Source organism: Oncorhynchus keta, chromosome 35 (assembly GCF_023373465.1).
Source record: "Oncorhynchus keta strain PuntledgeMale-10-30-2019 chromosome 35, Oket_V2, whole genome shotgun sequence".
Lineage (NCBI taxonomy): Eukaryota > Metazoa > Chordata > Actinopteri > Salmoniformes > Salmonidae > Oncorhynchus > Oncorhynchus keta.
In genome coordinates, this window is record NC_068455.1 from 18,296,260 (window position 1) to 18,311,175 (window position 14,916).

The 14,916-nt window shown below is 45.3% G+C and overlaps 1 protein-coding gene across 2 annotated transcripts in view; it reads right to left on the minus strand.

The window, feature by feature from the left end:
• Positions 1–5,814: 5,814 nt before the first annotated feature.
• Positions 5,815–14,916, minus strand: part of LOC118369055 (coiled-coil domain-containing protein 85C-A-like) — a 98,074-nt gene continuing 88,972 nt past the window's right edge. For both annotated transcript variants that reach the window (XM_052496655.1, XM_035753556.2), the window contains 2 exons: positions 10,179–10,370; positions 5,815–8,459 (listed from right to left, as the gene is read on the minus strand). In XM_052496655.1, the coding sequence (XP_052352615.1) occupies positions 8,370–8,459; positions 10,179–10,370 (282 nt within the window). In that variant the 3' untranslated portion in view covers positions 5,815–8,369. The remainder of the gene's footprint in view (positions 8,460–10,178; positions 10,371–14,916) is intronic.

Below are 14,916 nucleotides of genomic sequence, written 5' to 3' on the forward strand. Positions count from 1 at the left end.
ACGCTGCCCAGGGACATTCACAATGGATCTTTGTCCTAGAACATTCCGGCCCCAATGCCTGGTTTTAGCTAGATTGAATTCAGAAACATCAATGAAAATTAACTCATGAGGCTGTGTAGCTGCATTAAAGTCCAGGACTCTGTAACAGAAAATGCATACCATGAATATGGTGTAACTCAAAACACAGGAAAGCAATGTCTACATTTTCACTCAAGGATGGGATTGGGTTGGGTCAGACACATTCAAAACTAAAGACAAGCCAGGTGCCCCCCCCTCCCTCCTCCTAGGTTACACATTCTACTGCCATTACTGTATTCCAGTATGGTACAATGACACTTTTGACGGATGCTGTTCCTTTCAAATGGAACCCTGTACAGCTGCTTCATCATAAGTTGGTGTTGCGGCAGAGTGTCGACATACTGACATGATTGATATTATGGAATGTTGTGTGATCTGCGATGATTTGCTCTTGTAGTTGATGTAGGCGGATGGTGTTGTTTACCAACACTAGATTGACAACGGCCTGTTCATGGTGAACAGACGTTGTCTTCCACCCACAGGAAGTCGTCTGGCAGTTCTCTAGAAAATACAAGAACATGTCATTGGTTATGTTATTTTTTACATACTCTACTGTACACAGTAGCATCAAAACTGTATTACATGCACTTCACAGTAATATACCTTAAAAAAAATTGCTGAGGAAAATAGACGTAATATTGTAGGACTACATTGTATTGTACTGTGATGCAGAATGATGTGCAACAATTACATAGGTACAGTCTAGTGTAGAAAGTTGAAGACATACCTGTTCTCCAGTCTAAATGTCTGTATTATGGATGCTACCGTGTAGCGACTCAGGTTGTTCTGGACTCTCTGCCTCCCTCATCGTCAGGCCATGATTTATGACACGGTCCACCATGTCGCCCTAATGTCGTCTGAAATATGTCTCCGTCTGTTGCTTGGTCCCCTTCTTTGTCTCGTCCTCCTCCTCTCTCTCTTCCTCTCACTGCCTCCATGTTTGTAAAGCTCTCACCAAAGAGGTGATCTTACCTGAGGTCTGTTTGTAGTGCTGAGGCTCAGGCTAATTGGTGTTCAATCACTGTAGAAGTATTTTCATGTGTGTGTGTGTGTGTGTTGCCAATTTCAGGTATGTTTTGCATTTTGAATAGAAGTGTTTTCCCGATGATTGCAAGAGATTTCATTGTTAAAGGAAGTGTCTAATTAATGTAAGTGCAAGTGTGTTGCAGAATTGCAAACAAAGTGCAAAGGAGAAAATGTGTTTGTACTTTTGGTGCCTTTAAGACATGATTACAAAAGTTAAGGTTTTGATGCTTTTGCCTTTAGCATTCACTTTCAGTGTGTAAGCAATCGGCAAAACTTGTAATATGGAGTTGGTCCCCCTTTGCTGCTATAACAGCCCCCACTCTTCTGTGAAGGCTTTCCTCTAGATGTTCAGTCCCAACCATAAAAAACAGCCCCAGACCATAATTCCTCCTCCACCAAACTTTACAGTTCGTACTATGCATTCGGGCAAGTAGCGTTCTCCTGACATCCGCCAAACCCAGATTTGTCCGTCGGACTGGTGAAGTGTGATTCATCACGCCAGAGAATGCGTTTCCACTGATCCATTGCAGTGAGTTTTACACCACTCAAGCCGACACTTGGCATTGCACATGGAGACTTAGGCTTGTATGAGGCTGCTTGGCCATGGAAACCCATTTCATGAAGCTCCCGACATACAGTTATTGTGCTGACGTTGCTTCCAGAGGCAGTTTGGAACTCAGTAGTGAGTGTTGCAACCGAGGACGGACGATTTTTAATGCACTACGCGCTTCAGCACTCGGCGGTCTCGTTCTGTGAGCTTGTGTGGCCTACCACTTCCCGGCTGAGCCGTTGTTGCTCCTAGATGTTTCCACTTCACAATAACAACACTTACAGTTGACCAGGGCAGCTCTAGCAAGGCAGAAATCTGACCAACTGACTTGTTGAAAAGGTTGCATCCTATGACAGTGCCATGTTGAAAGTCACTCAACTCTTCAGTAAGGCCCATTCTACTGCAAATATTTGTCTATGGAGATTGCATGGCTGTGTGCTTGATTTTTTTATACACCGGTCAGCAATGTGTGTGGCTGAAATATCAGAATCCACTAATTTGAAGTGGTGTCCACATTATATATATATATATACACACAAAAGTATCTTCCATATGCATTCCTTTCTGTTTGAAACACACTACTAAACCAGTGTTATATCCTGATTCTACTGTAGCAAGTATTCCATTGTAGCATTGTGCATGGCCTGGAACATAAAGACACCCATGCATGGCACACACGCACTCTAAATAATCACACAGTTTATGGGATGTTTTAGACTTTATTGAAAAAGGTTTGTGTTTGATTTTTTTTATGTTGAAGTTTTTTTATTACACCTTGTATACTTTCATATCTTCCATTTGTTACTTAGTTGATGTTTGTATTTTTCAAGTTACTGTAAGCAAAGTCACATGGCATAGAACACTATTGTTTTGTCTTTGGAGAAGCTGTCATACTGAAAATAAGTCAATCTGAACCTTGTCGTTTACATGCTGCCCATTACCTTTTGCCCATGCTTCATGTAATTACATGTGTTAGCCACTAGGGGGGGGGGGCCTTGTCAAGCCATTGAAATTGAGGCCCTGAATGAACCAACATCTTTAGTAAAGGCATCCTCTCTTCCTTGAAAATTTTACCAATGTTGCTTGTTAACCATTTCTTGTTGTCCTCCACAATGAAATTGGGGAGGGGACTGTGGATCTGTTTTTGTCCGTTTATATGTTAGTCACACGCGCTCTCAGACAGCACTGGCCTGATTTTGACGAAACTCTGGTGAATTACGCGTCTTGCCATCATGCCATCATGTTTACTGTTTTTAAGCGTTTCACCAGGGAGAGGCTATAAGGAAACTGCTTACCAAATTCTAAAACTGACCCCTACCTTAACTGTAACCGTAACCTAATTTTAACCAATTCTGAAATGAAATATTGGATTGCAGGTCAGGAGTGTCCATATAGCCTTTTCCTTATCACTAAGTTACACTTTCATCAACATTCGTAAACAGGTGAGGGTTTAAAACTTAAACTTCGTTTTTATTTCAAAATCATATAAAAGCAGCTTATTTCAATTTTCACATTTTACAATTTGCTAAAATATACATTTTCAGCTACATACAGGTTGTGGGGAAACATAGGCGGGCTGGTTGCAGGTATGCTACAGGAGCAGCAGGTATTTATGTACACAGCACTGTGTATATCCTAGGATACAACTTCAACTGTGTGTATCCTAGGATACCACTTCTGTGTAATTCTGTACAACTTCAACTGTATATCCTAGGATACAACTTAAACTGTGTATATTCTGTGTGTATATCCTAGGATACAACTTCAACTGTGTGTATCCTAGGATACAACTTCAACTGTGTATATCCTAGGATACAACTTCAACTGTGTATATCCTAGGATACAACTTCAACTGTGTGTATCCTAGGATACAACTTCAACTGTGTGTATCCTAGGATACAACTTCAACTGTGTGTATCCTAGGATACAACTTCAACTGTGTATATCCTAGGATACAACTTCAACTGTGTGTATCCTAGGATACAACTTCAACTGTGTGTATCCTAGGATACAACTTCAACTGTGTGTATCCTAGGATACAACTTCAACTGTGTGTATCCTAGGATACAACTTCAACTGTGTATATCCTAGGATACCACTTCAACTGTGTGTATCCTAGGATACAACTTCAACTGTGTGTATCCTAGGATACAACTTCAGGATACTGTGTGTATATCCTAGGATACAACTTCAACTGTGTATATCCTAGGATACAATACTTCAACTGTGTGTATCCTAGGATACAACTTGTGTATATCCTAGGATACAACTGTGTGTATCCTAGGATACAACTTCAACTGTGTGTATCCTAGGATACAACTTCAACTGTGTGTATCCTAGGATACAACTTCAACTGTGTGTATCCTAGGATACAACTTCAACTGTGTGTATCCTAGGATACAACTTCAACTGTGTATATCCTAGGATACAACTTCAACTGTGTATATCCTAGGATACAACTTCAACTGTGTATATCCTAGGATACAACTTCAACTGTGTATATCCTAGGATACAACTTCAACTGTGTGTATCCTAGGATACAACTTCAACTGTGTGTATCCTAGGATACAACTTCAACTGTGTGTATCCTAGGATACAACTTGTATATCATACTGTGTATATCCTAGGATACAACTTCAACTGTGTATATCCTAGGATACAACTTCAACTGTGTATATCCTAGGATACAACTTCAACTGTGTGTATCCTAGGATACACACTTCAACTGTGTGTATCCTAGGATACAACTAGTGATCCTAGGATACAACTTCAACTGTGTGTATCCTAGGATACAACTTCAACTGTGTATATCCTAGGATACAACTTCCTAATACTGTGTATATCCTAGGATACAACTGTGTATATCCTAGGATACAACTTCAACTGTGTGTATCCTAGGATACAACTTCAACTGTGTATATCCTAGGATACAACTTCAACTGTGTGTATCCTAGGATACAACTTCAACTGTGTATATCCTAGGATACAACTTCAACTGTGTATATCCTAGGATACAACTTCAACTGGATACAACTTCAACTGTATATCCTAGGATACAAACTGTGTATATCTTCAACTGTGTATATCCTAGGATACAACTTCAACTGTGTATATCCTAGGATACAACTTCAACTGTGTGTATCCTAGGATACAACTTGTGTGTATCAACAACTGTGTGGATATCCTAGGATACAACTTCAACTGTGTGTATCCTAGGATACAACTTCAACTGTGTGTATCCTAGGATACAACTTCAACTGTGTGTATCCTAGGATACAACTTAAACTGTGTATATCCTAGGATACAACTTCAACTGTGTATATCCTAGGATACAACTTCAACTGTGTGTATCCTAGGATACCACTTCAACTGTGTGTATCCTAGGATACAACTTAAACTGTGTATATCCTAGGATACCACTTCAACTGTGTGTATCCTAGGATACCACTTCAACTGTGTGTATCCTAGGATACCACTTCAACTGTGTGTATCCTAGGATACAACTTCAACTGTACAACTTAAACTGTGTATATCCTAGGATACAACTTCAACTGTGTATATCCAACTAGGTGTATACAACTTCAACTGTGTGTATCCTAGGATACAACTTCAACTGTGTGTATCCTAGGATACAACTTCAACTGTGTGTATCCTAGGATACAACTTCAACTGTGTGTATCCTAGGATACATACACTTCAACTGTGTGTATCCTAGGATACAACTTAAATATCTGTGTGTATCCTAGGATACAACTTAAACTGTGTGTATCCTAGGATACAACTTAAACTGTGTGTATCCTAGGAGATATTCAAAAAGAAGCTGCATTTGAAATAACTGTGTTGTATCCTAAAAAGTTTTAATTTGTGATACACGCATTTGTACGTTTTTTTCCATTATGAAACTCCTTAGTCATCAATGCCTGAACAGTATCCTAGTTGATTTGCTGCTCACAGTTCATACAGTTCTTCTAACTGTGATCAGACACACAGCCAGCTGCATCCTCTTCCAGAAACACAGCAAATAATCCCAAATGGTAGTCTATTCAACTGGGTAAAATGGGGCTAAAAGTATCCTAGGGTGCCATTTGGGACAACTTCAACTGTGTATATCCTAGGATACAATGTGTCAAACTTCAACTGTTTTGTACAGATTTTACAGTGAAAGAGGCAAGCCAATATTACTCCTACAGTATATAGACTCTGAGTGCTCATATACAGTATTCACTGGCCTAACATATGCATGTACATAGAACTCAGCACAGCTATGACACTTCATTCATTGTACATGCATTGTACAACTCCCTATAAAGAAGAGATTAGGATATACATAGATGTTATTACTCCTAATGACATCTGTCTGTTAACTCTTAATGACGTCTTGTGTCAGTCTTATGACGGTGTTATATAGGTAATGTCACCTAAAAGACCCCGTACAATACTGAGATGACTCAAATACACAGACATCGGCTAGGAGCCACCGTAGAGTATAGAACACAGCTATGAAGCTTCATTTAGCTACATAGTGTATTGTACACTGAAGTCCCGCTGGAAGACCTCACATAGAGATGACACCTATGAAACTTCATAAAGCATACATAGGGATCCTAGGAGACTTAATTATGCACAGTGATCATCTATGAGACTTCATACAGCATACATAGGGACCCTAGGAGACTTAATTATGCACAGTGATCATCTATGAGACTTCATAAGCATACATAGGGACCCTAGGAGACTTAATTATGCACAGTGATCATCTATGAGACTTCACACAGCATACATAGGGACCCTAGGAGACTTAATCACGCACAGTGATCATCTATGAGACTTCATTGAGCATACATAAGAATTGTATGAGACTTGCCAAGGATTGCTAGACTGACTGGTTGTACAGTGATAATCTATGAGACTTCATACAGCATACACAGGCCTAACACATGTCATAATGTACAGGAGCCAGCTAAGACACCTTATAAAGTATACATAGGATCCAGCTCCGAGAACTCAGTATACATGCACTGAGTGTACAAAACATTAAGAACACCTGCTCTTTCCATGACATAGACTGACCAGGTGAATCCAGGTGAAAGTTATGATCCCTTATTGATGTCAGTTATTAAATCCACTTCAATCAGTGTAGATGAAGGGGAGGAGACAGATTAAAGAAGGATAAGCCTTGAGACAATTGAGACGTGGATTGTGTATGTGTGCCATTCAGAGGTTGAATGGGCAAGAGCTCATAGAGAATACTTAGGACTGGTCAAAATAAGTTGTTTGCAAACCGTTTCAACGATTGTCATATATAAGATCTGCAGATTTGTAAGTGAAAAGTCCCACTTCCATCGAGCAAGAGTCTGACTTTCTGATCCATGATAAATCATCAGAAGCGACAGTATATTAGGCATGAACCGTAACCTTCCCTTGAGTTCATGTTTCAGTTAATAGTATGACAGCCTTCTAGTCTGGTCCCAGAACTGTTTGTGCTTTTACCAACTCCATTGCTGTCACTGTATCATGTTTGTCATGACAGTTCTATAAGGAGTTTTCAGGAGTGGCTAAGCAGACTGGCCCCCAGGCTATAAGCTTTCTGCCTTGGGAGTACATTTATGAAACTGCACTCGGTGTGCCACTTTCTGTACTTAGTTATAAAGTGTGCATACCAAATGTCACCCTTTTCCCTATATAGTGTTGGTATAAAGAATAGGATGCCATTTGAGGCACAAACAAACATGAACACTAAAAACAACAGGTAAAATAATAGCACTACGTTTTGTTAAACAACCTACTTTAGTGCTAGAATTTAGTTTAACACTTTGAAAGGATTTCCGTCTACATTTGTACACATACTTCTCTCAGACAAAAGAGGACTACATTATTAAACAGCATCCTACAGCAGCTAGGTTTCACATTGTATAAACCTATGGCTTGTGATTCTACACTGAAGGAAATGACATCATGCGATTTCCAGTATTTGTCCTCTTCTATGTTGTAAGGAGTTGCCAGTCAGTTGCTGTTGAATGGAAAAGTAATGGAAGTAAAGGCAAGAACAGAACATATCAGGGCCTTGACTTGAGAATAGTACAATGGTTTGTCCTGGAGTGGTTGTCAGTCTTGAACACTTGGTAGGTGAACATTTACAAACACCAAAACAGACGTTGGTTGGAGATGGCAGAGGGTCAGGTAAAGTACTGTAGCTCAGGTCTAGTGACTGGTTGTAAGGGGCAGTTTATCCTCCTCTTCCATAACCAACGTTGGCCGTGGGCACTAGATTACCTGCTGGGTATTGACGAACGGTGTGTCATTCAACATGTAGAATTGTTTTGAAATAAACAGAAAATGAGAGCCAATGTGGTCAGAGGCTATAAGGATTGCCAACCGCTGTTTTTAACCCTTCATCGGCGCAGCCTATTTTGTCCGATCTAAACTGAGATTGACTGTACCCACTACCCAGGTCAGGTGTAGCCTACATTCCTATATTCACCAGGGGACAATGTTAGGGGAGGCTAAGCACAGAGGTTTGGGTTCAGGCTAGAGTTTGTGGGGATCATCTAGCCACGGTCACACAGTGCTGAGAAAATAGGAGGGATTCATTTGAGATGTGCCCCTTGTTTGTGCACTCAGTGCTGCGGGTCCATGGTTGTTGTTGTTCATTTGTCTGTCTGTCCGTTTGTCTCGTCTGAGTGCTGCTGTGCGCTGATTAATGTGGTCTTAAGGACTACAAGGGCCCTTTGAACTGGTTCCCAGAGAGATGCTGGCGGATGGAAGGCTTGGATCCTGCAGCGTCACCTAGTTTACGCCACACCACCTGAGAACACAACAGAGTACAGGGAAGTGGGAGAGGGGACACAAAACCCTGTTACACAATGGCTGTATACTATCTACAGTATATCCAGTCCCTTCAGATGAGGGTCTCTAGAAGTGAAATGTAGTACTAATTGACCCTGTGGGTCAAAGGGAGGTCATATAGAGATGGGAACCATAGATATGACTGGAATCCAGCCAACCAATGGGTGTCAACAGAAATGTGCTCCACATATTCTGAGCAGAAAATTAGGGGACACAACAAAGGCTGTGCAACACTTAACTCCAAACTCTGTGATGAGAGAGGTTGACCCACAGGACCATGTAACATAGACCTCATTAGTGACCAGGATGTCTTTATGGTAGATGGGATAATTGACTGTAAATAGCTGCATTGTGTCTCCATGTTCTCTGTCTCTCATGTACAGAGCTCTGTATGGAACAGCCAACAGGCATGGCTACTGAAAGCCTGGAAGGGCCCCAGGGTTGTCCCTACGAGAATACTGGTCCCATACTACCCTGCATTCCTCGCCAGGCCTGTCACAGAGTGTATATTATCTTTATAGTGCACTACTTTTGATGGGGCCTGGTCAAAAGAAGTGCACTATGAAATGGAGTAGGATGCCATTTGGGATGCACACTACATGTCTGGGGGTGGATATGCTGTTGAGATGGGAGGTTTACAGGGGGAATGTATCTGGGAGGTTTACAGGGGGAATGTATCTGGGAGGTTTATAGGGGGAATGTATCTGGGAGATTTACAGGGGGAATGTATCTGGGAGGTTTACAGGGGGAATGTATCTGGGAGGTTTACAGGGGGAATGTATCTGGGAGGTTTACAGGGGGAATGTATCTGGGAGGTTTACAGGGGCAATGTATCTGGGAGGTTTACAGGGGGAATGTATCTGGGAGGTTTACAGGGGGAATGTATCTGGGAGGTTTACAGGTGGAATGTATCTGGGAGGTTTACAGGGGGAATGTATCTGGGAGGTTTACAGGGGGAATGTATCTGGGAGGTTTACAGGGGGAATGTATCTGGGAGGTTTACAGGGGGAATGTATCTGGGAGGTTTACAGGGGCAATGTATCTGGGAGGTTTACAGGGGGAATGTATCTGGGAGGTTTACAGGGGGAATGTATCTGGGAGGTTTACAGGGGGAATGTATCTGGGAGGTTTACAGGGGGAAATGTATCTGGGAGGTTTACAGGGGGAATGTATCTGGGAGGTTTACAGGGGGAATGGAGCTCGAAGGCTTAAGAGGCCACAATAAGAGCTTCCATTGTTTCTCCCAGTGAAGTTATTTTAATTACGCTGACAAGTGTGTCGTAAACACTATGGCTCCTTTATGGGAACCTCCAATTATAGCACGGGGAAGTGAAGGGGTGAGAGAGGAGGGGTTAGAGGGGGGAGGTTGAGAGGGAGGGATGGAGGGGGGTAATTGTGCAGTAATTGAAACACTGCTCTCCGTCAAAGCAATGGCAGGCTTGTGATTCGGACAGGCAAACAAACAGAAACTGGGAGGGGGAGGGAGAGGGAGAGGGAGAGGGAGAGGGAGAGGGGAGAGAGAGGGAGAGGGGGAGAGGGAGGGAGAGGGAGAGGGAGAGAGGGAGAGGGAGATGCAACTCATGTATCTTAATCAAGCTCTCATTATTAGCTTGCTGGGATAGGGTAGAGGAGATGAGAAAGGTAATGTGGAAGAGAGGAGAGAGAGAAAGTTTCTTACATTACACATCTCCCTGACGATGGCCTTCTCCTTTTCACTGAGGTCTTCATCGTAGTCTTCAGGGATCTTCTTCTCCAGGTTCTCATGGACCTCCAGTACCTTCATGGCATGGACCACAGCCTCTGGCTTCTGGCCCACTGGGAGGTAGTCTGCTGGGGGGGACGGCTCACCACTGGGGGACCTACCAGAGCCCTGGAGAGAGAGGAGAGATGGTCAGTGTGGTCACACACATTAATATACTTTATTCTCTCTCTCACACACACATCATCATGTTAGTAACATCATGCTAATCCCTCCTCTCCCCTCTCTCTCTGGGGTACTATAGTTCACCACCCACCGAAATGAGATTAAATCCTTTCATTCTGGTCCTACCCTGGTGGGGTGACATCTTCCCTGGTCCTACCCTGGTGGGGTTCCATCGTCCCTGATCCTAACCTGGTGGGGTTACATCTTCCCTGATCCTACCCTGGTGGGGTTACATCTTCCCTGGTCCTACCCTGGTGGGGTTACATCTCCCCTGGTCCTACCCTGGTGGGGTTACATCTTCCCTGGTCCTACCCTGGTGGGGTTACATCTTCCCTGGTCCTACCCTGGTGGGGTTACATCTTCCCTGGTCCTACCCTGGTGGGGTTACATCTTCCCTGGTCCTACCCTGGTGGGGTTACATCTTCCCCTGGTCCTACCCTGGTGGGGTTACATCTTCCCTGGTCCTACCCTGGTGGGGTTACATCTTCCCTGGTCCTACCCTGGTGGGGTTACATCTTCCCTGGTCCTACCCTGGTGGGGTTACATCTTCCCTGATCCTAACCTGGTCCTACCCTGGTGGAGTTACATCTCCCCTGGTCCTACCCTGGTGGGGTTACATCTCCCCTGGTCCTACCCTGGTGGGGTTACATCTTCCCTGGTCCTACCCTGGTGGGGTTACATCTTCCCTGGTCCTAACCTGGTGGGGTTACATCTTCCCTGATCCTACCCTGGAGGGGTTACATCTTCCCTGGTCCTACCCTGGTGGGGTTACATCTCCCCTGGTCCTACCCTGGTGGGGTTACATCTCCCCTGGTCCTACCCTGGTGGGGTTACATCTTCCCTGGTCATACCCTGGTGGGGTTACATCTTCCCTGGTCCTAACCTAGTCCTACCCTGGTGGGGTTACAACTCCCCTGGTCCTACCCTGCTGGGGTTACATCTCCCCTGGTCCTACCCTGGTCCTAACATGGTGCTACACTGGTGGGGTTACATCTCCCCTGATCCTAACCTGGTCCTACCCTGGTAGGGTTACATCTCCCCCTAGGTCCTAACCTGGTCCTACCCTGGTGGGGTTACATCTCCCCTGGTCCTACCCTGGTCCTAACATGGTGCTACACTGGTGGGGTTACATCTCCCCTGATCCTAACCTGGTCCTACTCTGGTAGGGTTACATCTCCCCAGGTCCTCCCCTGGTGGGGTTACATCTCCCCTGGTCCTACCCTGGTGGGGTTACATCTCCCCTGATCCTAACCTGGTCCTACCCTGGTGGGGTTACATCTCCCCTGATCCTAACCTGGTCCTACCCTGGTGGGGTTACATCTCCCCTGATCCTAACCTGGTCCTACCCTGGTAGGGTTACATCTCCCCTGATCAGGGTCCTACCCTGGTGGGGTTACATTTCCCCTGGTCCTGGTCCTACCCTGGTGGGGTTACATCTCCCCTGGTCCTAACCTGGTCCTACCCTGGTGGGGTCCTACATCTCCCTGGTGGGGTTATCCTAACCTGGTCCTACCCTGGTGGGGTTACATCTCCCCTGGTCCTACCCTGGTAGGGTTACATTTCCCCAGGTCCTCCCTGGTCCTAACCTGGTCCTACCCTGGTGGGGTTACATCTCCCCTGATCCTAACCTGGTCCTACCCTGGTAGGGTTACATCTCCCCAGGTCCTGCCCTGGTGGGGTTACATCTCCCCCTGGTCCTACCCTGGTGGGGTTACATCTCCCCTGATCCTAACCTGGTCCTACCCTGGTAGGGTTACATCTCCACAGGTCCTCCCCTGGTGGGGTTACATCTCCCCTGGTCCTACCCTGGTGGGGTTACATCTCCCCTGATCCTAACCTGGTCCTACCCTGGTGGGGTTACATCTCCCCTGATCCTAACCTGGTCCTACCCTGGTGGGGTTACATCTCCCCTGGTCCTACCCTGGTAGGATTACATTTCCCCTGGTCCTCCCCTGGTCCTAACCTGGTCCTACCCTGGTGGGGTTACATCTCCCCTGATCCTAACCTGGTCCTACTCTGGTAGGGTTACATCTCCCCAGGTCCTCCCCTGGTGGGGTTACATCTCCCCTGGTCCTACCCTGGTGGGGTTACATCTCCCCTGATCCTAACCTGGTCCTACCCTGGTGGGGTTACATCTCCCCTGGTCCCAACCTGGTCCTATCCTGGTGGGGTTACATCTCCCCAGGTCCTCCCCTGGTGGGGTTACATCTCCCCTGGTCCTACCCTGGTGGGGTTACATCTCCCCTGATCCTAACCTGGTCCTACCCTGGTGGGGTTACATCTCCCCTGATCCTAACCTGGTCCTACCCTGGTGGGGTTACATCTCCCCTGATCCTAACCTGGTCCTACTCTGGTAGGGTTACATCTCCCCAGGTCCTCCCCTGGTGGGGTTACATCTCCCCTGATCCTAACCTGGTCCTACCCTGGTGGGTTTACATCTCCCCTGATCCTAACCTGGTCCTACCCTGGTGGGTTTACATCTCCCCTGGTCCCAACCTGGTCCTATCCTGGTGGGGTTACATCTCCCCTGGTCCTAACCTGGTCCTACCCTGGTGGGGTTACATCTCCCCTGGTCCTAACCTAGTCCTACCCTGGTGGGGTTACATCTCCCCTGGTCCTATCCCAATACAGTTCAGTCCCATCACTCACTGTCCAAGCCCTTAGCTATCTCTATCTCTGGTCCTATCCCAATACATTGAAGATTTGACGATTTTGCAGGTTTTCCTACTTACGAAGCATGTAGAGGTCTGTAATTTTTATCATAGGTACACTTCAACTGTGAGAGACGGAATCTAGAAAATCACAGTGTGATTTTTAAGTAATTAATTAGCATTTTATTGCATGACGTAAGTATTTGATACATCAGAAAAGCAGGTCCTTAATATTTGGTACAGAAACCTTTGTTTGCAATTACAGGGATCATATGTTTCCTGTAGTTATTGACCAGGTTTGCACAGACTGCAGCAGGGATTTTGACCCACTCCTCCATACAGACCTTCTCCAGATCCTTCAGGTTTCGGGGCTGTCGCTGGGCAATACGGACTTTCATCTCCCTCCAAAGATTTTCTATTGTGTTCAGGTCTGAAGACTGGCTAGGCCACTCCAGGACCTTGAGATGCTTCTTACGGAGCCACTCCTTAGTTGCCCTGGCTGTGTGTTTCGTGTCGTTATCATGCTGGAAGACCCAGCCACGACCCATCTTCAATGCTCTTACTGAGGGAAGGAGGTTGTTGGCCAAGATCTCGCGATACATGGCCCCATCCATCCTCCCCTCAATACAGTGCAGTCATCCTGTCCCCTTTGCAGAAAAGCATCCCCAAAGAATGATGTTTCCACCTCCATGCTTCACGGTTGGGATGGTGTTCTTGGGGTTGTACTCATCCTTCTTCTTCCACCAAACACGGTGAGTGGAGTTCAGACCACATGACCTTCTCCCATTCCTCCTCTGGATCATTCAGATGGTCATTGGCAAACTTAAGACGGGCGCTGGCTTGAGCAGGGGGACCTTGCGTGCGCTGCAAGATTTTAATCCAAGACGGCGTAGTGTGTTACTAATGGTTTTCTTTGAGACTGTGGTCCCAGCTCTCTTCAGGTCATTGACCAGGTCCTGCCGTGTAGTTCTGGGCTGATCCCTCACCTTCCTCATGATTATTGATACCCCACGAGGTGAGATCTTGCATGGAGCCCCAGACCGAGGGTGATTGACAGTAATCTTGAACTTCTTCCATTTTCTAATAATTGCGCCAACAGTTGTTTCCTTCTCACCAAGCTGCTTGCCTATTGTCCTGTAGCCCATCCCATCCTTGTGCAGGTCTACAATTTTATCCCTGATGTCTTTACACAGCTCTCTGGTCTTGGCCATTGTGGAGAGGTTGGAGTCTGTTTGATTGAGTGTGTAGACAGTTGTCTTTTATACAGGTAACGAGTTCAAACAGGTAGAGTTAATACAGGTAATGAGTGGAGAACAGGAGAGCTTCTTAAAGAAAAACTAACAGGTCTGTGAGAGCCGGAATTCTTACTGGTTGGTAGGTGATCAAATACCAGGCTCTGCCGTAACCGGTTGCGACCGGGGGGTCCGTGGGGCGACGCACAATTGGCCTAGCGTCGTCCGGGTTAGGCCGGTAGGGAAATACTTGTCTCATCGTGCACCAGCGACTCCTGTGGCGGGCCGGGCGCAGTGCGTGCTAACCAAGGTTGCCAGGTGCACGGTGTTTCCTCCGACTCATTGGTGAGGCTGGCTTCCGGGTTGGATGGTGGATAGTAGCTACTAAAACAATTGGATACCACAAAATTGGGGAGAACAAGGGGTAAAATTCAACAACAAAAAATAAATACTTATGTCATGCAATAAAATGCTAATGAATTACTTAAAAATCATACAATGTGATTTTCTGGAATTTTGTTTTAGATTCCGTCTCTCACAGTTGAAGTGTAACTATGAAAATTACAGACCTCTACATAAGAGTAGGAAAACCTGTCAAATTGGCAGTGT